The sequence below is a fragment of the Pleurodeles waltl genome, chromosome 10 (assembly GCF_031143425.1).
Source record: "Pleurodeles waltl isolate 20211129_DDA chromosome 10, aPleWal1.hap1.20221129, whole genome shotgun sequence".
Lineage (NCBI taxonomy): Eukaryota > Metazoa > Chordata > Amphibia > Caudata > Salamandridae > Pleurodeles > Pleurodeles waltl.
The window spans coordinates 22,363,847-22,389,192 of NC_090449.1; the positions used below are offsets into that span (position 1 = coordinate 22,363,847).

General features: G+C 46.6%; 1 protein-coding gene across 2 annotated transcripts in view; it reads right to left on the reverse strand.

Moving 5' to 3' along the window:
- The window catches only part of LOC138260944 (deoxyribonuclease-1-like), a 55,237-nt gene that overhangs the window by 12,474 nt on the left and 17,417 nt on the right, over window positions 1-25,346 (reverse strand). The window contains exons 3-6 of one of the 2 annotated variants that reach the window (XM_069209489.1): window positions 19,221-19,309; window positions 15,409-15,495; window positions 11,811-11,926; window positions 2,705-2,817 (exon numbers count right to left, since the gene is read on the reverse strand). In XM_069209489.1, coding sequence (XP_069065590.1) covers window positions 2,705-2,817; window positions 11,811-11,926; window positions 15,409-15,495; window positions 19,221-19,309 — 405 coding nt within the window. Of the gene's footprint in view, window positions 1-2,674; window positions 2,818-11,810; window positions 11,927-15,408; window positions 15,496-19,220; window positions 19,310-25,346 lie in introns of both variants that reach the window. The other variant, XM_069209487.1, reaches the window with a different exon arrangement.

Here is a 25,346-nt window from a genome sequence, read left to right on the forward strand (position 1 = left end):
AGGTCTGGAAGTCAATGTCTGCAGACAGAAGACATAAGACACAGCAAAGACAGAGTGGAGAGGAGCTCTGTTAGCAGAAGTCCCTCGTATATAGTAAGCCACATCCTGGACTAAGATCTTGCATCCCTGACCTGAAGATAGAGCAGCATCGTATAAAGGCACAGTCCATGAGTCTGGGACCTGGACCATAGCTTGGCAAACTATCCTGAAATTGGAATATGACCACGCAGGAAAAGACGTCCCAAGGCATTCACCGGCAAGCTTTCAACCAGGAGCGGACAAGAGCAAATCCAGGTACCAGGGACAACACTTCACCTGCAAGAAGTGAAACACAAGGCCAAGCACTGCTCAGAGACATTCTGCAGGATCTGCTAAACACCTCGACCTGAAGCAAGAAGGTGCACTGGGAAGAAGATGTGCAACTACCAGCGCCCTGAGTCAGCGAGGAAGAGGACATTCGCAGCAGCGGCAGCAGAGGTCCCAGACCCTAGGACAACCAGACACCGCTGCACCCATAAGCCAAACCTAAAGCGAACGCCCACCAGAGAGCAGCAAAAGAGGAAAAAAGAAAGAAAACTTACTCACCCAAAAGGAAAGAAGCACCTCGGACATCAGAGAATATGCAGGCCAAACCCACGACAGTAGAGCCACACACTCACAACAGAGGCAAAACTAATGGCAGCACAACCCACCCAACCTGGGTGCCTAGCTGTGGCAAGGAACCACTCCCCGGAGGGAACTACAGAGGAGGAAGGTCTGAAAGAAGCAACACCACCCCAGGAAACCCAGGAAGACCTCACACCAGAAGCTGAAAATGAACCCACACCGGAGACATTGACAAAGCCAGGACTGCCAATGGAAGAACAGAAAGATAAAGTCAAACATCAGTGACCGAAGATCAGAATCAGATGAGTCCCAGAACCTTCTGGCCAAATGCAAGGCAGAAGAAGGAGAAGATGCCCAACAGGTCTGGGAGGAAGATGCAGGCAGCCTTGGAAACTAAGACACCCTCAACGAAAGCAAGCCCAGAGCTGAAGCAAACTGACAAGGCAGAGGAGCGTCTAAACATCGAGGACCAGCAGGAAAAGAGTAAGGCAAAGGAAGGAGCACTTCTACACGTGGAAGAAGCTCTTTGGATCCCACATGGATGATGAGTATATCACAAGAGACTGGGACAAAGGCAACACAGATGTTGGGAGGGCACCTGAACAGAAGCAGTCCGAGAACTCCAAGAAAAGCTACAAAGGCTAGGTGTAGAGTTCAGTGGACCACCAGAAAGCAAACCATCAGAAGGACAAGAGAGCATGTAGCAGGATGCAGTGGGGGCAGAAGTCCTCATCAAGGACACACAAAGAGAAGAAGAAAAAAAACATGGACCTACAGGTGGCTCAAACCAACCAGTGAAGCATCACCACCCGTTCAAGTTCTCTGTAGATATTTGAAGACACTATTAACAAGACAAGGGGACGCTCAGGAGTAAAAAGCCAGGGAGTTTGTCCTCCAATTACTGACTTTATCATAAAAGTAATCCTTGCTGAATGCACAGACAAAAAAGAATGGGAACACCCTACCAGAAGAATTGAGAAAGCAGTGGCAATTCCTTTTAAATGATGAAAAGCCCTCACCCAACTTAGATGGCATGTTTTGACCCACGGCTCCCAATTGATTTGTTTCAGAAAAACAGCTCAGGAGTTGCCCTCTATGAGCTGGTGTAAGGAGTGATCCAATGAAGAGGGATGAAACGCGCCACCTACGAATGGATGTAAAGTCCGGAGTGCTGAAAGAGATGTGGGCAAGGCATTTCTGAAGGATGTTATCAGAGGCTTGGGAGCGAATGCCAGGACTTGTCTTGGAGTGGCCACAACAGCTGCATGAGTTCCCAGTTTGGTTTCCTATTCTCCTCCTCAACCTTAAAGTCTCTTTTAAGTTCTGTGTTTGCGGTTCAGGTCTGTAACCACAGGGCAATCAGTTTCAAGGGGTGAACTCACAGGGAAGTTCCCCACTGGCTCAGGTGTTCTGGGAACTGAACTGCACACTGCTGGAGAACGAGGATTTAGTGGAGAACACCAGAGATGCACATGTAGAGTTGAGCAGCATCAGCATCTCTTCCACAAGGCTGGCGAGTGGGAATGGGGGAAGGGAAGATTCCAGATCTTTCTCCCAGGATGCACGCAGAGCTGCTGCATGAGAAAAGAAAAGTGAGTTCACAAAGCTGAAAGGCAGCTGCGCAAACGAAAGCTCAGGGGATAGGATGGCGGAAACAGAAAAATGACTCACCAAGCACTTTAGGGATGAATCTGTGAAAATCATCATCTGGGCTACAACCAAGATCCTTTTAGCTTTATTTTGGCTATCTCCCGCCTGAAATTGCCTCTTGTTCAAGAGAAGTAAAGGGGGAAATCTGGGACTTGTAGTCTTGTTTATCAAACAGAACTACAAGTCCCAGAATTCAAAGTAAAACACTTCAGCTGGAGTAGCACATCACGCATGCACATGGGGAACTTGGCAGCTAAGTACTGGCACCAGACTCCTCCCTACCCAAGTTGCTTATGCTTTTTCTATATATATTTTTTTATTTCTACAAACAATTTTTAAGACTTTTTTGGTAGCAGTGTTTTTGTATGAAATATTTAAAAAAAAAAGAAAAATAAATAGTCATTATATTGTCACTAACTTCCCCTGCACCAGTCTCCTGAATCTCTACCTCTGTCTTCCAGTTCTCTCGCACCTCCTCGATGACCCGGAAGAGCTTGTGGATTTCTTTGGCGGCGCCCCGGGGGCTCGCGTGCAGAGCCACCAGCACGAAGTCCTTGATAACTGTGGAAAGAATGAAACCAGAACAGGGTTAAAGTGCAGAACCTTATGTAGCCGGCAGATGGTGCTGTGGCAGCATGCCTGACCTCCTGCTCGCCCTTTCATGTAAAATGCATCTCTGCTGCATCAGGGGCTAGCCTGCAGAGGGAACATGAGGGGTGGCAGTGCTGCCTGAGGCCTGGACCTGCCAGGTACGTGTTATCTGAAGTCTAGCTTCCTGGCTGAGCCTGTGAGGCCACTGTAACTCGAGCAGTGCTGGAACTGGAACAGGAACAGGTATACCCCCAGGATCCCCCAATCTGGGGATACAGGGATGGCATTAGAAGGGGGTGGAGTCAGGAGGAGCAGAATCCGACAGCAACATATACATGCATTTATTTAAAAACAACTCTGGTGTAAAGAAGTTGGCAACAAGGGCAAATGTGATAGTGCATGTGTTACCCCTCACCTGTCACCGACATGCTGCATTCTAAAATAACATGAGGTTAAGGCACCTGTTGCAAAGATGTCTATGCACCCCCAAGTATTGTGGTACAATAGAGGTGAGATAACTCTGGTGGTCAGGGGACTTGCTGGATGAATCTGCAGTCAGTCTAGTCCCACATTTGACTCATAAAATGCCTTAGAAGGTTAATGAGCCTGAACGCTCCTGTCAGCCCGAGACATAGCGCTGTGGCAGGGGCACGCGCCAGGAAGTTCTGTGCATTCTGAGGGATAGCTCTGCTCCGTGGGGGCCAACTCTTGTAAATCTATGTAACCTGATATATTGTTGTAACCTCATGGACCTGCCAATGAGAGGTCGCAAGTGGTTGTTTCGTTCAAAACATGAAACTGCGGACTTTGTTCTACTTTTCATGTTCACTTGTGGGTTTTGCTGTGGCCTGGTGGCTCCCTTGCAAGTGTTTAGTGCTTTTCTTTCCTTGGTTGTATGCAGTTCCAGTGCACTACGAACATTACCCACTCTCCATGAACCATCTGGTTCCTCTCCCTTCTTTCAGTGAAGACCTGAAGACACCCTTTTTCTGATTCTCCGCCCTCACCCCTGGAGCTCTCATCACCATGTCTGGAATCACCTAGGTGATGACATCTGTTGGCTCCTCCATGGCGACCGCCAGAGGTTGAAGGTCACTCTGCCATCACTGGCGGTGGATGGGCCACCCAAACAAGGGACATCATTTACAAGAATCTGACGCATCAGCCTGATGGGTTTCTTGCGCTGCCTAACGATTCACTGACAGCGCCATAGATGAGGTGTATTTACTATACAGAGCTCCATGGCGCACATTTCTGACGCATCTGTGGTGTCAAACTGAGGCATTGCTGGGCTAGCGCAAAAAAAAAAAAAAGACACTACTCCAGGAATGTGAGGAAGGCTCCCATAAACAAAAGCCCTCTGTAGGCGTTAAAATTTTGACACAGTGACTTCACAGAATGACGCAATAAAATGTTATAAATTTCACTGCGTCAGTTCTGCGTGGCTTTTTGCCCGGGAACGCCTACCTTGCATACATTATACCTGGCTCAGGCATAATGTGACACAAGGCTTTATAAACCGACGCTGTGGGCCCACTGTTAAGCACCACCGCTGCATAAAAAAATTTGGTAGCGCAAAGACTTTGTAAATGAGGCTCTTGGCCTTTACCTTTGTGAAAGACCTCTATAGAGAAGGTGACTGAATGTTAGTAAAAAGGTACCTGGAGCAAGGCCTAAAATGCTGAGAAACCTCCCTTCTGTACCAGAAGGAGACCAAATGGCTCAGTGAGGTAAATGTTCGCTTTTGCTATCTCGTGATCTACAGCTCCCAAGTTAAAATCCCGGCCCTCTCAGCCTTCAATCCTTCTGAGGCTGGTAATATGAGTGGTATTAAACTGGGTTGTAGTAAGCCATCTCTGCCGCTGCTTTTTTTTCTCATCCTCGCCCACCTCTCCTTGTTTTCAGTCTTTTTCTCTTTCTGCTCTGAAGCATGGAGTGAGCTCCTGACACTGCTACCTTTGGTTGTCACTCACAGCATCTACGGTAAAGTCACAGCGGTGGATGCTTTTTCTCCTACCTTGCGGCCAAGGCATGGAACCCCCCTCCCTCCCCCCACCTCTGAACAGCTCTCTCTCACTGCATTCAGAAAATGACTCCTGGCTCTTTGACTAATCGCAGCAGGATCCTAGCGCCTGGATACCCTCAAGGGTGGCGAGCCACGCTCCACAAATTCTGAATGATTGATTGTAGCATTAAAAAGTAATTTTTGTTTAGTATTTGGCAGTGAAGTTAGGGTGAAAGGGACTTATGTAGGTTGTATCATTCTCTGTGGTTTGTAATTGCATGTTTTATGAGCTGTAAATTAGGTGGATGGGATGTTATATAAGTGTCTGATTAACTCTCACACTGAGGGATTAAAATCTCATTAATAGGTTTACTTATGCACAGCAGTGCACCTTTGTAGATCAAAGTTGTGCAACTTTTTACCACTGTTGATGTTTATATTTCTGTGGCGCGTATTTATCCTCTTTATTCTTGTATAGAAAACCTTGGCTCAACACACTGAAGTAAACTGAAATAAATAAATGACCTGGGGCCAGATGTAGGAAAGGGTTTTTCGCATTCTGTGTCAATGGGAAAATGTGTTCGTACATATGGCCCCTGGTCCCTATGTCTGACACTTGTGCTTGTCAGATCGGTGCAACTAGGGACTTTCCTCTGTGGATTAAATCGTGAACATGAGATCTTTCTGTACTGAGTGATCTGTTCATGTATGATGTGTGGAACCTGAGGGATAGATTGAACGTATATGTTCTTTATAATGTGAGGGCTAGCGCTGCTGTGTTCGCTCACACCTGTAACATGCATGACTTGAGGGGAAACCCTGGTATCTAGGCAGGCTCGGTTCTAGGATTTTTGGGGCCCCGGGCAGAAAGGGAATGTGCGAGGCCCCTCTAATTTGCATGTTACGTGACATCACAGGAAATGACATCAGAAGAAGCGCCATCAATTGACTTTTAGTCCTCTGGCATTATTGAAGCAACTTTTCTGGTGTGGATATCAGTACAACAATAAATACATTAATAATACACCTAATAAAATAAGTAAATATATTTTGAAGTTCTTGCAAGTGGGAATGCATTATGTCACTACACTGGGAGGAATGGTTTGGCCTAGGTCTTTCCAGAACTTATATCATTAATCAAAAATCAAATATTGAATTGTTTCCAGATTAGTGCGCTATGTAGTAATTATATAGCGCATCCCTGGCCAAAAAGGCAGCATTAATCTATGCGGGGCCCAAGCCAAAGGCACAGTCAGCATGCGATAGCAGGGAGACTGGGTTCAGGACTCTTACTGCAGCATGATATATTGTTCTTGAAAGAGTTACTCATTCATATATTCCTTAATTGGAGCTGGCTGTTCACATGAATATGGAAGTCTCATTCCAGATCTTGGTCCACAGCTGGGGAAGGACTTCCACATTGTTTTTTCTCTTTTTTTGCACTTTTTGGCCTTCCCTCTGAAGGAGTCTGTGCTGCGGGTGTGCAGAGGTGGTGAGTTTGCCATCCAAGTCAGCAGGGGGGGGAATTCGTATGTCTGTGGTATTATTATAGCATAAACCTAGCCAAAAGGCAGCAAAGCACTGTACAGTGTCAAAGACAAGGATAAAGTCAGTGAGCGAAAGGAGAGATGGCGGATTTGTGGACTGTTACTGTGTTAGGAGGGGCAGTCGTGATGACATTGTAGAGAATGCCGCCGGTGCTAGAGGTTCGAGTGCTGGCATGTGGAGCCCGTGCAGGTACATCATGGTGGGGCTATTGGGTTGTATATATTTATGGCCTACTGAGGTGTCCTGCAGTTTATAGGATGCTATTAGGAGGGCCCAGTGTGGGTTAAAATTCCAAGATGGCTTCCCAGATACCCAGTGAAAGACAAGGTGTGTGGTGCAGAAGATTTGTGAGCAAGCAATTTATGAAAGCAAACAAAACAGTTTGAAAAAGCTTTACTTTTTTTGAAGGCATCACACATCACACAAGCCACTGTAAAATACCTGCAGCTACCAGAATACAGTGAGATGCAGGTGAAAGTTAATGGCAGGTGCCAGGAGCCATGCCTACAAGGCCCCTATAAATGCCCTCTGCTGCCTTTAACATTTCTGATACTGATTATTCATTTATAATTTGGTGGTTCCGGAGTGCATTTTCTTTTGTAAATTAGCATGATGCAGATTCAGTTATTAGTTTTGAGATGTATCTCATTTCACCTGCATACAAATATTGTTCCCAGTTTTGCAGCACACACATGGAAAGCACGCATCCAGATGTACATAAATGATGCTACGAGCCTAGCTCACTAAATGGAAACCATGAAACGCGGAACTAGGAGACGAGGTTTTCAATCCTGGTTTCCCATTTAGCCAAATTGTGTAAACTTGTGCAATCACTTTTCTGAACTTATTCCTCTGCTCCCTTTTTAGCAAGACTGTAAGTATTTATGTTCAATGTAATAGCAACTAGAAAGTGTGTAGTTAAATAAATGGATTGAATATCATTAACCCTGGGTGTAATTTAAGATACACCAGAATAATTTGTAGACATTCGGGAATTTAGCATAACTCAAAATTCCTGAAATTACAGCACATCTTGTAATGTGGTACAATTTAGCCTGAAAATGTATAGCAAACACGCCATTTGAGGTAAACATTTTTACTTCAGACACACAGGAACAACAGATTGTGATTGGCTTTCGCATGGGATCCTTTTAGATTTTTTTGCCCTATTTTGTTAGTGTGCAATGATCTTCACATCAAAGATTAATGCAAGAACACATTTTGCGCTTAAATATAGCTATGGCTCTACATTTCCCACAATTATGCATAAGTTTGCAGAAATGTTGCATAATTGCATGAAAGTAAATGATACAAATTCTGTCCACCCTTAGACATATGACCTGGTTAAGGGGAGACATGCCCAGTGGTATGTTCACCTGTAATCAGTATGGTGGTAAGTGTATAGCCTTTGCAGCATGAGGCCGTGTGATGCAATCTTGGGTCTGCTAATTTTAACAAACCGCTTGATCCTGGGCAAATAATACCCTCCTCTGGTCCCGGTGTATTGATCTGACCATGTCATCTCTCTGAAAGAGGCATAATGGAAGAAATAAGCACCAAGAGAGCATACTCCCGGACAGGTCTCCAGCTGGTACTCATTGACATGTCCAGGGCTGTTCTCCCTTCACCGGGCTGAAGACAGTGTTGTAACTGAAGGTGATGGGCCCCTGCAGGATATGATGAGAAGGCCCCCAAGACTCCCATTTCATTCGGTTTTCCCCGTTGACCAGTGGCCTCCAAACTTTTTAATGCCACGCGCCCCCCCAGTTGGAAAATAAAAATCATTGCCCCCCCCCTCAGAATTTTTCACAATTATTTTATAAAGATGGCAATGTTTAAATATGTCTAGGCCTTTTTAAGCATTGCAGTTAAGTACTGTTACCTTTTTTTTAAATGCAACAACATGCTTCTGCTTAAAACAAAGGCTTGTTATCTGTATAAAGCTTCTTTTGGCTGGAATCTGGCGCCCCCCTAGGATCACATGGGGCACCCCTAGGGGGGGGTCCACCCCCCAGTTTGAAGACCCCTGGGGTAGACTGAATGAGGGCCCCTTGCCCTGTGCCTTTAGGCCTGCTTTATGCCTCTGGATCCAGGTGCTCCTGAAACTGCTTTGTGCAGAGTTGTCCTGTGCTGTCGGCCCCTCCTTCCTGCCACAGGAAAGAGGCTTTTCAACAGCTCGTAAAGGGCTGAAACGGTGAGAGTTGCTTGTCCTTTGACAGGGTTAAATCCAGAGGGGAGAAAACAATGTGTAAGACATCCCAAGTGCCTTTGATCAGATAGCGCCCAGCTACCTCTAGGGGTGATGGCACTACACTGACTGACAGGAGATAGGAACCATGTTTGTGATGGTTGGCGAGACTACGCCCACAGGCAATGGTGTGGGGTCCCTGGTTGATAAGCTGAGTGCGGGGCCCTGGGCAGCTGCTCACCCTGCCCATGCCAAGCGCTGAGTCCTGGACTGCACAAGTGGGGCGCAGCCAGGGTTGTTTGCTGTAGCCCACTCTTCTTAGGGCCCAGGGCTGTCTCTGCCAAGTATAGGTTCAAGATGGTGCAAGTAATGAGAGTCACCACTAGATGGCTCCATAAACTGGAATTGTCTTAAAATATATCCCAGAAGTGTGTTTTTCTTTTGAACAAAGTGTGAGGAAACAGATTTTTTTCAGATTTCACCCCCACTTTTGCCCCTGTTTTGGCTCCTAGGCACCGATGTAATGGCTCTGAAATGCCCCGAACCCTGTTAATCAAGACTCAGTACATATGCTCTGGCCCTTAAAATGGTATATGTCTAATTGGTTTCTCCCCAATTGGCATAGCTTGGCTTACTTGTAAGTCCCTAGTATGGGGCACCAGAGTGCCAGGGCCTGTAAGTTGAAGTGTTTCTCGTGGATTGCCGCACTTGTTACACCACCCTATGTGGAATAAGGTAAAACATGTCTCCCACACTGCAGCCTGGAAGAGGAGTTTTAAGCTGCTAACTCAACCTTGCAATTTAAGGTAATGGCAAAGCCCAAGCCTCCCTTTTTAATGTGTGTAAGTCACCCCTAATGTAGGCCTAGAGAGCCCTAAGAGAGGGTGCTGTAAAAACCTGCAGTAAAAACCCTACATTGTTGTTTTTACTATAGAAAGGCCAGTTGCTCCACTTAAGTACATAATTGCAGGCTGACATCGCAGCCTTGCTAACTTCTAAGTGGGTCTACTATCAGTGCATTAAATCTGATTCAATGGTTAAATCAAACTTAATGTCACTGGTGGGCATACTACAACTTTAGAAGTTGTTACTTCAGTTGCCCAATGTTTCCAGAGCCCGTTTACGGTTGCACACAAGGACTGTCCTCATGCACAGCCTTCTGCCCTTCTGCAGAAATGTGTGAACGACTCCTAGGAAAGGACACAATAGACGCCTGCACTGGAGAGAGGTGTTACCGGTCCCTGGCAGGAAGCCACATGGAGAAGGAGAAGCTGCCTTTAAAGGGCAGATGGTAAACACTTGCGAGAGGGACTGCTCTACTGTTTAGGCAGACAGGCTAGCACTAGGGACAGAGAGAAGAAACCAGTTTCCAAACCTTTTTTTCAGCTCTACACACTGAGAGAGGGGTTCTCCCAGTGAGCAGAACAGAGTCTTCCGAAACAGCTAAATGCCACACTTCACAGGAAGTAGTCATTTGGAGGGAGGGAATAAAGCAGCCCATTGGCCAGTTACTGCTACCTCCCCAAGGGCATTTTCTTAGCATAAACAGCCACCTTTGTCACCAAGAACTCAGATCTCAATGGACTGGAGAAGAAAACCAAAGACGAAATGCCATGGTGCTCCAAAGGCCTCGGTATGCAAGCCTGTATTGATGTGGAATGCACCAGCTGAACCTGGAGGCTAGCAGAGGAGAAGGGACCATACCTGCTTTGTCCTGCTGATGGAGAAGTCAACTCTGGAGCACCGCCGAAGCAAGAGACTCCAAGGGTGAGTTGGCTGACCTCCTGCTCTCTACACAAGGCCACAACAGCTGTAGAAGTCTGCTAGTGCGAGTTGGTAGTCCAAATCTTCTAATTGCTGCTCCTTGCTGAAGTGTAGCACAAGGGACCAGGACCCAATGCTCAAAAGTTGCCCTCTGTCTGCTGGACCCAGGAGAGTTGTCGGAGTGCAGCTTAACCACCTAGAAGGCAAGTTATCACCCAAAGAAGGATTCCTCTGCAACCATGATACCGGGTGACTCGTAGTCTAGTGACAATTGGACTTCTGCCAGGTTTGAGAAGACTTTGAAACACATCAACCCCAGGGGCCAGTACCACTTCACCAAGCCTGTGCTCGAAGAGTAGTCGCAGGACGACCCACGTTTACAGCATCGCATCCACAGCATCCTTGAGTATCCTGCATCCCTTGCATCAGGACCACTTCTATATTACAAGGTGGTACAACAACTGGAACTTACTCATGGCTGCTTCTTTTCTGGAAATAACTGTTTCTAAGGGTCTTGCTGGTCCCCTTTACTGGTTCCCTGATGGAGATGGTCACCTAAAGTTACTCAATTGATACTCGCATACGTTTTCTTCAAAAAAGTCTCCAAGTGTCAGTGCTTAATCATGGTTGAGTAAAAAGTACACAGATACTGTACCACGCCAATTCCGTATCTCCAGAACCCTCTGGTAGATCTTTTCATTGTGGTGTGAAAAATTATATAAAACCTAATCTATTTTTATAGATTGGTGTCGGATTCCTTGTGTCTCTTGTGTATTCCTTCTTTAATGGTTTTGGTGCTGTTTAAATGCTTAACCTTTTCTTTGTGTAAGCCTGACTTCTCTGAGCCACAGCTACCCAGGATTAAGCTAAGGGTTTCAGAAATGAAACCTACTGGTCTTAAAGGGCTTGGTAAGTGTACTTACACAGTGAGATTGCACAACCACACCATGTTATACACTTCGTTTCCTCACACAAGTATTCATGCATCAGAGAGGGGCCCTGCATGGCTTTAGTGATCTAGGCCCCACAAAAGTTTCTGACAGGTTATGAAATATACCGACTGCCTCACGCATCTGCTTGCTTATTCCTCCACTTTCACTCATGCTCGCTTGCTTACTTATGCCCATGCTTTCGTACTCATTCTTACACACTCGCTCACAAGTGAAGTTGGGCATTTGCTTGTATAGCCCCCAGGTGGCAGCAATTATTTAGGGTGTTCTCCTTCCACACCGAAAGCGGGCACCACAATCTGACCCACAAGTAGCGCCTCACAATATTCAAGCGCTATTGTCTAATACCAAGGTCTGTCTTCAGAATATAGCTTTTAATAGGAGGTGCAGATGCTTCCCATGACATGCGTGTGCCCCATACAATGCCGACTGACTGCCATTATAGCCTCTCCGTAGGATCTGCAGCTGGCTTGCTCTGACCGGCTCTCACTTTCTACCGACGAGGCACCTGTTTTTGGTGAGTAGAAGCGAACAATGAAAGGCCCTCGGGCGAAAACATCCTCCTCGTCAGCTTCCTGACCCTCCACGTACTGGTATGTGTCTCTCACCTCCACAACATTTGGCCTGGTGAAAAAGATGAAAAAGCCAAACTCAGAACGTAAAGTGAGCTTCGAGGAAGCTGTGATAAGTCCATATATTGCAGATATACAGCCTGGTCCCACCAATGCGGCTATCTACACTACGCACCTGAGCTAACTGCGTGGATCAAACAACTCTTTTCTTCTATCCCAGGTAGACTGTGGTTGAGGTTATTGAGGAACACTAGAGTAGGGTTTTCAGGACTGCAGGAAAACCGAGCTGGTTCAATTTTCTTCTGGATTTATTAAGATCTTCACTTGAGAAAGTTAGGACTTGTTTAGGGGATCTCAGGTGTACATTAGCCACCTAGAGCCAGAATGAGTTGAGCTTATGATGGAGCAAATCTGGAGACACCGAAGATCCCAGAAACATGCTCAGTTGCCCTTCAATATGTACTGGAACTGGTCTGGAGATGCCAGATGTCTTCTTGAGATGCCGTTAGCATCTTCAAGCCTCGAGATACGCAATGTATTAGAGAGAAGCTCTGTGCATCTTCACTATATGCTGGAGTAGTAGAGCTATCCAGTGTATTCAAGAAATGCTCTAATCATCTTCAGTTGGTGTTGTAGCAGGACTTGTCATGCCCATTGTCTTAGAAAGATAGTCAGAGCATATTTAATATACACTAGAGCAGGACTGCAGGTGATCAAAGCCTTAGAGGGACACTCAGACCATCTTCGATACTAGCTAGAGCAGGTCTGGAGATGCTTAGTGTCTTCGAGAGATTCTCGGAGCATCTTCAGTCGGTGTTGAACCGGATCTTGGCATGTCCAGTGCCTTTAAAAGATTCTTGGAGCATCCTCAACATGTTATGGACCAGGTCTGGAGATACCCAGTATTTTAGAGAGATGCTCATAGCATCTTCTGTACAGACTGGAGCAGGTGTAGAGTAGTCTAGTATATTCAAGAATCGCTCTGATCATCTTCAGTTAGTGATGAACCAGATACCGGCATGATCAATGCCCTAGAAAGATTCTCTGAACATCTTTCATATCCACAGGAGTGGGTCTGCAGATGGCCAAAACATAAGAGAGATACCCAGACCATCTCCAATATGTGCTGGAGGAGTCTGGAGATACAAAGGGCCAGATTTAAGAGAAAATGGTGGTGCGCGACGCTGCACCACATTTGCCAGCTTCGTGTACTGTCATTTTCAAAACGCAGGGATGGGCCTTATTTACTAGAATACGGTGCACCCCTTTGTTTCCCCCTGCGCCGGCGCTAAATTTGCTGCTGTGCGCCAACGCAGCAACCCTTGCATCATAGTGCAAGGATGGCTGCTTTGAGGGGGAGATTGTTTTTGTGCAGGAAGGAACTCCTTCCTGCACAAAAACAATCTTAAATGGTGATTTTCTCTTTCTATGTGTGCTGCAGAATGCAGCACACATAGAAAGAGCAAAAAACGAGGAGAAATGAAAGCATTTCTCCTCGTTGTGCCACTCTAACGCCGCCCCTGGGGTGGCGTTAGATTTTGGTGCTGCCTCAGGTTTACAAAATCTCCTAAATCTGAGGCAGCGTCAAAATGCAACAGATGTTGCTTTGGCATGCCCTTCCACACAAAGTGCTGCATGTGAAGGGACTGTATTTACAAGGTGGCGTTAAACCACAAAAAGTAGCTTAACGCCACCTTGTAAATACGGCGCATGGCATTGCACCACCAGAGCGTCACTAAAAGTGACACTCCGGCAGTGCTAGGAGCACTTAAATATGCCCCAAATGTTGTAGAGAGATGCTCGGATCATCTTTTATATGCACTGGAGCAGATCTGGAGTTGCCCAGGGTCATAGAGAGAGGCCCGAGCATCTACAATGCATACTGGAGCAGCTCCGCATAGGACCAGAACAATAAAGAGATGCTCTGAGCATCTTCAATATGTGCTGTAGCAGGTTGAGGGATATGCAACGCTTTAGAAAGATGCTCAGTGCATCTTCAATACGCGCTAGAGCAGGTCCATAGATGGCCAACGTCTTCAAGAGATGCCAAGTGCTTATTTAGTTGCTATTGAACGAGGTTCTGCATGACCAATGTCTTAGAAAGATGTTCAGGGCATCTCTACTATGCAACAGAACAGGTTTGCAGATGACTAAAGCCTTTGAGAGATGTGCTGAGCACTTTCAATATGTGCTAGAACGGTCTGGAGACACCTAATGGCTTCGAGAGCTGCTCAGAGTGTCTTTGATACACGCTGAAACTGCTCTGTAAATCCCCAGTTTCATTGGGAGCTGTTCAGAGCATCTTTAATACATACTGGAGCAGTGATGCAGAGAAACAAAAACTATGCATACTGGAGTAGGTCTGGAGATACCTAGGGGCAGATGTACAAAAGTTTATTGCAACACAGCTCAGCAGAGCAACTTGTTGTGTTGCACGAAAGGAGATATCAAAAATGCTCCATATGGACAAAGATATGACTCATTTCTGCTGCCTCCCTCTGCTTGGCACTGTGTGCTGCCTAGCGGCAATGCAGGCACCTTTGCGTCATGCTGCAAGGGTGCCTGTGTTATAAACAGGATTCTTTTTCTGCAGGAAGGGACACCTCCCTGCACAAAAAACATCCTGAAAGACATTTTCCTTTTTCTATGTGTGATGCAAAATGCATTACTCATAGGAAAAGGAACTAACATGAAGAAATAAGGATATTTCCCCTCATTATTCCTGGGTGATGCACCATTTAAATGCATTCCCAGGTTTACAACTCTGTAAATCTGGGAATGCTCCAAAATCGATAGGTGGATGCGTGGGAATTCCCACAGTCCACCCATGGAACACTTCCCTTTCACAAGGTAATGCAAGGCAGTGAAATGCACTGCTTTGAGTTACCTTGAAATTACTAGACCATGCAGAGCCACACAACGTGGCTTTGCATGGCTTAGTAAATCCCAGTTAAGGGCTTGTGTTGCCTTGTGTCGCCTTGCGGGATACAAGGGCATCACAAGCCGTTTGGAAATGTTTCCCCCCGTATCTTAGAGAAATGCTCGGAGCATCTTCAGTACAGGCTGGAGCTGGTCTGGAGATGGCTAGGGTCATAGAAAGATGCTTAGAGCATCTTTACTACATTCTAGAGCAGGACTGGAGATGCATTGGATCATAGATGCTCGGGGGATCTTCAGTACAGGCTGGAGCTGGTCTGGAGATGGCTAGGGTCATAAAAAGATGCTTAGAGCATCTTCAATACATACTAGAGCAGGACTGGAGATGCATCGGGTCATAGATGCTCGGGATCTTTAGTACATGCTGTTGTGGGATGAATACAAGACTGGCTGAAAGCTACCATCATTCAGGTCTATTTCTGCCCATGAAGGTGCTAAGAGCTCTGGCCTTGGCAAGACTGATTCACCGCTTTGCCCTCTCTCAAATTCATCTGGCCTGTAGGAGAACTGGAAGACTTGACTAAGGATTGGTGCCTCTGATTGGCCAATAGACACGAGCAGTATCAGTGAGATGCCGGGACGGAGGGAGTGCGGCACCTGTAGATGAAGACATACTGCTCCTTGTAGCTGTTCCGCCCAAGCCTCTTGCTCTCCAGGTAGCGGTATTGGTGATAAGCATCGAACCTGCCGGGCAGAGAGGGGAGAAAACAGAGTGAGTTCCTCAATATTCGCCTTTTTTTCTGATCACCCTCCATCCCCTGTGTTCTGCAATAAGTTTCATAACCATTTCTAGTGGAGTATGAACTCCAGCCTCGCATTGACCTGGGAAGTTTGGTAGGCCGGCACATTCAGGGATCACTGGTACACTGGTTTCTGTTTACAGTCCACCATCTCCAGCAAGTCATCTTGCAATCTACGCTGTTTTATTGACTGCGTATTGGCAGTGGGCACCACCATGAAAGGTCTCAACCCACATGCAAATCAAGGAGGCCTAGCTGTGACGTCCTTGCGGTCTCCGTCTACTTTGGTACTTCAACGCATATGGTGGGAGGGTTGATTGTATGGACTCTTGTGTGGAGAAGACGTAGAGGACGCAACTTGTTCATCAAACGTGGGCTGATGGGAGGTGGTGGAGATGCCTCTTAGGATGCATATCCTCAGAAAACAAGAGTCGCTTAGTTCAATTTGGACTAGGGGTGTAGGAAGAAGCTGGACTTTCTTTTCATTGGTGAATTGTAAGTTCTACATGTGATGGGAGCGAGGGAGGGTTACAGCCTTATCCCCAGCAATCGGGAAAAAAGTGGGGTGCACATTTGAGGGTGTGTCATTCCATCCCTTTGTATTGTCAGATGTTCAGCATGGTGACCTTCCCACTCCCCTGATGGAGATAAAGGGGGTCATTCTGACCCCGGCGGTCATGGACCGCCGGGGCCAGGGTTGGCGGGAGCACCGCCAACAGGCTGGCGGTGCCCCGCAGGGCATTCTGACCGCGGCGGTTTGGCCGCGGTCAGATGTGGAAAACCGTCAGTCTCCCGCCGGTTTTCCACTGCCCAAATGAATCCTCCATGGCGGCGCAGCTCGCTGCGCCGCCATGGAGGATTCTGACACCCCATACCGCCATCCTGTTCCTGGCGGTTCGCCCGCCAGGAACAGGATGGCGGTATGGGGTGTCGTGGGGCCCCTGGGGGCCCCTGCAGTGCCCATGCCAATGGCATGGGTACTGCAGGGGCCCCCGTAAGAGGGCCCCACTTTGTATTTCAGTGTCTGCTTTGCAGACACTGAAATACGCGACGGGTGCCACTGCACCCGTCGCACCTTCCCACTCCGCCGGCTCCATTCAGAGCCGGCGTCCTCGTGGGAAGGTTGTTTTCCACTGGGCTGGCGGGTGGCCTTTTGGCGGTCGCCCGCCAGCCCAGTGGAAAACCCAGAATCACCGCAGCGGTCTGACGACCGCAGTGCGGTGTTCTGGCGGGGGTACTTTGGCGGGCGGCCTCCGCCGCCCGCCAAGGTAAGAATCACCCCCAAAATCTGGAAGAAGAGAGCGGGGACCGGATTACAAGTAAACATGCTCTTTATCGCGTCTGGTAAATTAAGGTGCACTACTGTTCTTTATTTATCTAGTGCGATAAAAAGCACCTATTACGAGTTACTGGGGAATAACATGCGGATTTTGATGCTTAGCACACCAAAATCCACATGATACGTTAAATAGCGTATACATTTCCCCTATTAAATTTTGGCAGGTTTGACCTGCCGAAATGTAACTAATGTTGGGTTATTTAACGCACCTGATAATTATCGAAAACCAAACCAAATTCATACTTCTGTCCTGTGCGTAAACAGAGGTTTACGCCTGGGGTGGAATTAACTGCCCAACTTGTAATCAGGGCCAGGGTATTGTAAAAGTAAGGGATGGTGGCCCTTCCCTAATGATGAAGACTGTGGTGGGAAGCGAATGGGCACTAGGAGAAGATGATGTCACGCCAATGCAGAGGAAGGTTGAAGGAGCAGCAACGCTTGCCCACCATATCAGTCTACACTGAATAACACAGAAAGCTCACCTACATTTCAAAGACATTTTGAGTAAATCTTCTTTCAGTTTCATGAAACCATTTCCAGCTTCAGGAGAAAACCCATAATGTTCAGAAAAATTCATCACATTGTTTCTTTGAGTGTTTTCAATAATATGAAAGGTACCAGTCAAAATATTTCCATATATATAAAGTTCTAAATCAAATCAGCTCCTGAAACATAACTTTCAAATCTTCTTTAAATAGACAGGTGATGTAGGCTGTGCTGAGCCCAGAACAACACAAATAAAGGCTATTGTTGCTAAAAAGCCATCTCCAATAGACACCGTTGGCTGGTCATTGGACAAGTTTCAAGGCTACTCCTGCTCTTCAGGAAGGTAAGTATGAAATGATTCAGAAAACACCCCAAATGGATCCATAACACTCTACAATGCCCAGCCTGAGAAGCAGCAACTGAACCACAAAGGTGACCTTTTATTAGTGACATTTGTAAGAAGCCAGAAGTGCCTATACTCACAAAAGGTTTTATAATTGTAGTTTTTGTAATCTGTATAAAAGGTCAAGGGGTCTGAATGATGGTGCCAGTGACAGGCACATATCATTAAAACTGACATGCTCTTCAGCTAAAAATAATATCACCAGTACACAATAATATTACAGCGAATACATTGAAAAAGATATAGATGTCACCCTTGTAAGACAATATATCACAGTGGAGGACTGTAAACATAAAAGAAAGACCATCTTTTTCTCGAAAAGGAAAAGGTACACTTGTGATAACATCAAAATTTCTTCATAATTTGTAAACATATAATAAACAAGTTTGCAGCACAACAATTTAATAAAATAAACAAAGAAAAGATGCATTAGAGAAAGCTTAGATAACAAATGAAAGCGAAAGGCAAAAACAAGAGACCAATTACCATTTTAAAAAGCTTTGAATCAAAATTGCTTGCTACCAGTCAAGTGCTCATCAAGCCCTGGATTGGCAAAGTTCAGCCTGCGGATCCACCATGGCTCTCACTAGTGGAGTTTCATAGTTCTCTCATCTCCGTTTGGCAGGGATTAAAGTTCCCCAGGATTTGCTGGAGCAGACATAAGTGGGGCAAGATCCTCTAAGTGAAGTGTGTGGAGCTGGCAATTAAAGAGAGAACTACCTTTGAGCTGAGAGCCTGATTGCACACCTGAGAGGAGGATGCTGTCCATGCACACCTCCAGCTCATGTCTGCTCTCGTCGCTCCCGGGTTCTATACACGGGATTCCATGTAAACACGATGTCCAGCTAGTTTGCAGACCACATTACCTAAGCGGATATAATGCAAGACCATGAACCTTGTCCTGGCACTTTAGGGGTTCACCTATCAATGTGTGCCACGTGGCTGAGCGTAAACCATGACCAGAAAAGTGATTCCTCCAGTTGGGACGACTAGTGACTAGGAAGGTCACCTAAACACGTTTTACCTTCACCACAGCTTTAGTTTCACCTTAATAGCTCAAGTCTTTGTAAGTGCTGGATCATGTGCAGCCATTGCTTATTAGTTACAAATATTAAATAACCTTTTATTGCTAAAACCACAGGTTGCTGTCTCATTCCCACAGGCTTAGTTAGGCACTAATGGATTATGCCTTGAAAAGTTGCGGCCTCTACTACCTAAGTGCCAAGAGACCTTTTGCTGTACACGTACTGTATAAGTTCCTTATAACATAACATAATATAAAATCACAAAAGGTAAATTTGATGTTAATTTGCGTTCCTGGTTTGATGTTTGAAGAACACCAGAACACCCCTTGTGCAGTGATCTCCAGTGCAAGGATTGTCTGTCGCATGGATACTAGACGAGCACAAACACCCACCTCACCACCTATGGACGCAGTTACCTGTTCATTTCTTTAATCAGGGCTGGGACAACCTCCCCCTTGGAGTCGCGGACCTCCTGGATGAGACTGATGTCACACCGCACCAGAATCTGTGCAGAGAAAATGCATCAAACATGTTAGAAAGTTGGGTAGGAGATGTCCTGTGTCCATGGACTCTTCTTTGTCCAATCAGCATCAACCACTCATGGAGAGTGTGAGGAACCCCTCGCTGTAAACACAGGACGTACACCTCCATCCTCACATGACCTTAGGTGACGTCGTGAAAGCTATGGCCAATGGTTGAACGCTCGAAGGTTTGTAAAGTAAAGGCTCTTGGGGGTCTTGCCTCTTGAATTTCTCAGGTGGACTTTCAGTTTTGTCCCATTTAGCTGCCGACCCTCCCCATTCCTTCAGTGATCTCCCTGGGGGTGTTGGCCAACGTACTGGGAGTGGGGTTACCCCGTTCTACAGAGATGTTTAGAGAATCTGAGTGTGGCCCCAAAACCTTTTTCTCCTGGCATGGTCGTGAGGCATGCAAGGTCTCCTTTCCTTCTCCCAGGATCCCTCACTAACCCTCCATCCTTTGACATCATTTTTTTTTATTATTGTTTTAAGTTTGCAGAGGTATCCAGATGTGGGACGACACATCCCTGGGCGTTTCTCACTCAGGGTAGAAAGACTGAAAGGAAATCAGAAGGCAATTTCATTGCCTGTTTCACTGGGCACCTGAAGCTATCCACAAGCTGGACCAAAGAGCGGGAAGCGTCATTTCAAGCCACATTAGGGATTCATGAACTTACATGGTATGTGGGCTGGTGATTCTTTTATTTTTATTTTTTATTTGATTATTTATTAAAGAATATAGGGTGGTACAGAGTATATAGGATAATATCTTCAGAGCATTACTTTACAACAGATAATTTTACAGTAAGTATACAGGCAAATGCAATCTAATAAATATTCTGAATAATAGGTTATGGGGTTATGGGTGGATAGTTGGGGGGGAATTATAAGAGAGAGTGGAAAACGGGAGAGAAAATTAGTCAAGGGAAAGGGAGAGGGAGATAGGGTGGGCAGAAGGGGAAAAGGGAGGTTGGGAGGGGTAAGTGGAGGGGCGGAGGATCTTGGGGTCAAGATGTCAAGGCTGTTGAGTGAGTAGTCCGATTATTCCCTGTCTGTTGTGGGTTGTCGTGTAGGGTTGAGTAGTATGGTGTGTGTGCCTAGATAGTAGTAATATGAGGTAGAGATTCCAGTGCTTGGGGAAGGATAATGCTGGGAAGGGGGCGGTCAGGGGAATCTCCATGGAGGGCTGGTGATTCTTGTATTGAAAGAGTTTGTGGCAATGCTCACTGCCAACCCTTCCCTGCCAGCTTACTTGGAGAGCAGAGCACTAGAGTAGGGAGCGGTGAGATCCGAGCAAGTCAAGGGCCCCAGCAAGAGTAGACGAAGAGTGGGAATACTGGCTCCAAGGATGGCCGTGCTGTTCTCTGGAAGCAGCAGCCTGGAGGGCGTTTAAATTGTACAACAGCCTTCCAGCACTAACAGGCACCTGAACAGGCCCAGGTTTATGGGGATTTGGCACAGGGCAGTGCAGGAAGTTACCGTGCTGCGCTGCCTTGCGTCAAAGGGAAAGGGCAGGAATGCACCGTATCTATTGCATATGGCGTGTTCCTTTCCCCTGCGCGGGTGCCATCTTGGCTTCGTAGCACCAATGCAAGCACCCTTGTACCATGATGCAATGGTGGGTGCGTTGCATGCAGGATTATTTGGTGCAGATAGAGTCACCTTCCTGCACGAAAACAATCCCCTGAGGCTTTCACCTCGTTCTATGTGTGCTGCAGAATGCACCTCACATAGAGGAAAAAACAAGGGGAAATAAAGATATTTATTCTTGTTGCACCCCTCCTGGGTAGGTGTAAGGTTTTGGCAGATTCCCAGGTTTACATACACTATATAGAGAGAAAGGAGTATTCCCACAAATCCAGTAATTCCCAACCAATGCTTAATATATCACACGGTGGAGGGGGTTCATATTTCCAAGGTTAATGCCACTGCTAGCTTATTACCCTTCTGTTTATCGGTCCTCATCGAAATATATTCTTTTATGGCTTGAAATGCCTCACCCACCTAATAGTGGCATGCTTCATCATTGGCTGATCCAACCCGTCAAGCCAAATTGCTACTGGCTTGGCGGTCTCAACCGTCCCCCCAGAGAAGGGCCTGCTCCTATTGGGACAGGGAGATCAGAATAATTCTTGTTCTGGTCAGTGAGAACCAGGGTTATAGAAAATAATTAAAATAGCTTTGTGCCTGTTTAAAGATAATACTTTACTGGTGATGGCACGAGGTAGGGATAAAACAAGTCTGTGGTGTAACATTGATCTCAATGAATCAGTACACCATAATCACTACCTTATGCAAATGCCAACACGTTTCGGCCTCTTTACAAGTACTCACTTGGAAACATCTTTTCTCCAGGAAGTCTTGTGGCCTTCGTCAGGGCAGAAGTCTGTATCTGGTTTCCTGCTCTCTGTTACATGTCATGTTCTCATACATGCAACTAGGTAAGACTAATTCCTACCTGGTCCTCTAGGCATCTCCCTAGAATTGTCAGGACAAGGCCTCATCAGTCACTAGGAGATGGAGTCCCACTTATTGTCACACCTGCTTAGGGCCCCTTCATAGTGCTGCGCACACCCCCAGGTTTACGTGGCCTTATAAATCTGAGGATGCGTCAAACTCCATGGATGTTGAGTGGGAAAACCCACTGAAACCCCCATGGAATGCCTCCTTGGTGCAGAGTAAGGCGATGCTGTGATTTGCGCCGCCTTGCCTTACTCCATATCTATGAGGCCACTTAAAGCACGCAAAGTGGCTTGGCGTGGCCTCATAGATATGGTTGAAAGGTTTGTGCCGTGGGAGCATCACTAAAAGTTACACAACGGCGTCGGAAGCCTCCATAAATATGCTTGTAATTCCTTTAATGCAGTTTGTACTCTGATGGGATGAGGTTGGCCAGTTAGTGCAAACAGGTAATACGCTTCACACCAGTTCACAGGTTATCAAGAGATACACTCAGATTTGAATTTTGTTTTTACTTTCCCAAGCTCTGCACTCACTTGTACAGCACTCAGTACAAACTGATGTTTCCCCTGCTTCAGAGCTTCCCATGACAGCACAGATGTTTTGTCATTGATTATGTCTGAGTTTCGAAGTTGGGTAAAACACGAGAAAATACCCATTTGAAGTGACAAAAACACCCCCTGACAGCAAGAAGCCCTATCAGTAAGCAGGGATGAGGCCATACGTGGGTTTGTGCAGTCTGAGAGTCCCCACTTTCCGAAGTCACTGTACAGTGCTCTGGAGGACACACAGCTGCCTTGAGCATCACGGTGGTACACACAGAGGCACACGCCCTCTGTAATCAAGGAGGCAGCATCCCTGGTGACAGGCATTACAGGGGAGTCATCTCTTCACTAGTTGGAAGCTTAAAGGGGTGGTTCAGGGGTGTTCATGGTCACTGCAGCGGTGAGTATCTGCACTGGGGTGGGGTTGTGACATACCTCTGCTTACGTCACAGCGCCTGCGCCCCTGTGAGCTCTGTTACTGGTTGATCCCCCAGCACCCCAGTGCCTGCTCATCTCAGAGATGCCTTCTAGCTTGGAGGGAGGCTGGAGTGAAGACGGGCTGATGCTTGTAAAGTAGCTGGTCTTGGAAGGCTATCCTCCTGGTGGCAGCATCCTTGACACCTATATACATAGCATAGCACAGCATGACAAAACATAGCCGAACACAGCTCTGCTTAGCACAGTGCAACATCACATAACCTAATGTCACACAGCCGAGACCACCAGAGCACAACACACACAGGACCACACAGTATAAATCTACACAGCCTGAATTACAGAACAAGGCATTACTTAACATCGCACAGCTGTTTAGTGCAATCTAAAGTAGCATAACAACATGCCATAGCATAGCACAACATACCATAGCATAGCACAACATACCATAGAATAGCACAACATACCATAGCATAGCACAACATACCCATAGAATAGCACAACATACCATAGCATAGCACAACATACCATAGAATAGCACAACATACCATAGCATAGCACAACATACCATAGAATAGCACAACATGCCATAGAATAGCACAACATACCATAGAATAGCACAACATACCATAGCATAATTTCATATGACATTGACCCCACAGCCTAAAGTAACCTAACTCAGCATAACGAAGCATCACATCGCTCGGCACAGTTTAGCATAACATAGCAAAGCATTGCTCAGCAGAGCCTAGCATAACATAGCAAAGCTTTGCTCAGCAGAGCCTAGGATAACATAGCAAAGCACTGCTCAGCACAGCCTAGCATAGCACAGCACAGCAAAGCTCTGCTCAGCACAGCCTAGCACAACATAGCAAAGCATTGCTTAGCCTAGCATAACATAGCAAAGCACTGCTCGCCATCACCTAGCATCAAATAGCAAAGCACTGCTCACCATCACCTAGCATCACATAGCAAAGCACTGCTCGCCATCACCTAGCATCAAATAGCAAAGCACTGCTCTGCATCACCTAGCATAACATAGCAAAGCACTGCTCGCCATCACCTAGCATAACATAGCAAAGCACTGCTCAGCAGAGCCTAGCATCACATAGCAAAGCCCTGCTCAGCAGAGCCTAGCATCACATAGCAAAGCACTGCTCAGCAGAGCCTAGCATCACATAGCAAAGCACTGCTCAGCAGAGCCTAGCATCACATAGCAAAGCCCTGCTCAGCAGAGCCTAGCATCACATAGCAAAGCACTGCTCAGCAGAGCCTAGCATCACATAGCAAAGCACTGCTCAGCAGAGCCTAGCATCACATAGCAAAGCACTGCTCAGCAGAGCCTAGCATCACATAGCAAAGCCCTGCTCAGCAGAGCCTAGCATGACGCATCAAAGCATTGCTTAGCAGAGCCTTGGATAACATAGCAAAGCATTGCTTAGCAGAGCCTTGGATAACATAGCAAAGCATTGCTTAGTAGAGCCTTGGATAACATAGCAAAGCATTGCTTAGCAGAGCCTTGGATAACATAGCAAAGCATTGCTCAGCAGAGCCTTGGATAACATAGCAAAGCATTGCTTAGCAGAGCCTTGGATAACATAGCAAAGCACTGCTCAGCAGAGCCTAGGATAACATAGCAAAGCATTGCTTGCCATCACCTAGCATCACATAGCAAAGTACTGGTCGCCATCACCTAGCATCACATAGCAAAGCACTGCTCAGCACTGCCTAGCATCACAAAGCAAAGCACTGCTCAGCATCACCTGGCATAACATACCAAAGCACTGCCCAGCATCACACAGCAAAGCACTGCTCAGCAGAGCCTAGCATGATGCATCAAAGCTTTGCTTAGCTGAGCCTAGCATGATGCATCAAAGCACTGCTCAGCAGAGCCTAGCATAACATAGCAAAGCACTGCTCAGCACAGCCTAGCATCACATAGCAAAGCACTGCTCGCCATCACCTAGCATCACATAGCAAAGCACTGCCCAGCATCACACAGCAAAGCACTGCTCAGCAGAGCCTAGCATAACATAGCAAAGCACTGCTCAGCAGAGACTAGCATAACATAACATAGCAAAGCATTGTTTAGCCTAGCATAACATACCAAAGCACTGCCCAGCATCACACAGCATCACACAGCAAAGCACTGCTCAGCAGAGCCTAGCACAACATAGCAAAGCACTGCTCAACATCACCTAGCATCACAGAGCAAAGCACTGCTCAGCAGAGCCTAGCATAACATAGCAAAGCACTGCTCAGCAGAGCCTAGCATAACATAACATAGCAAAGCATTGTTTAGCTTAGCATAACATACCAAAGCACTGCCCAGCATCACACAGCATCACACAGCAAAGCACTTCTCAGCAGAGCCTAGCATAACATAGCAAAGCACTGGCCAGCATCACACAGCAAAGCACTGCTCAGCAGAGCCTAGCATCACACAGCAAAGCACTGCTCAGCAGAGCCTAGCATCACACAGCAAAGCACTGCTCAGCAGAGCCTAGCATCACACAGCAAAGCACTGCTCATCACAGCCTAGCATCACATAGCAAAGCACTGCTCAGCACAGCGTAGTATCACA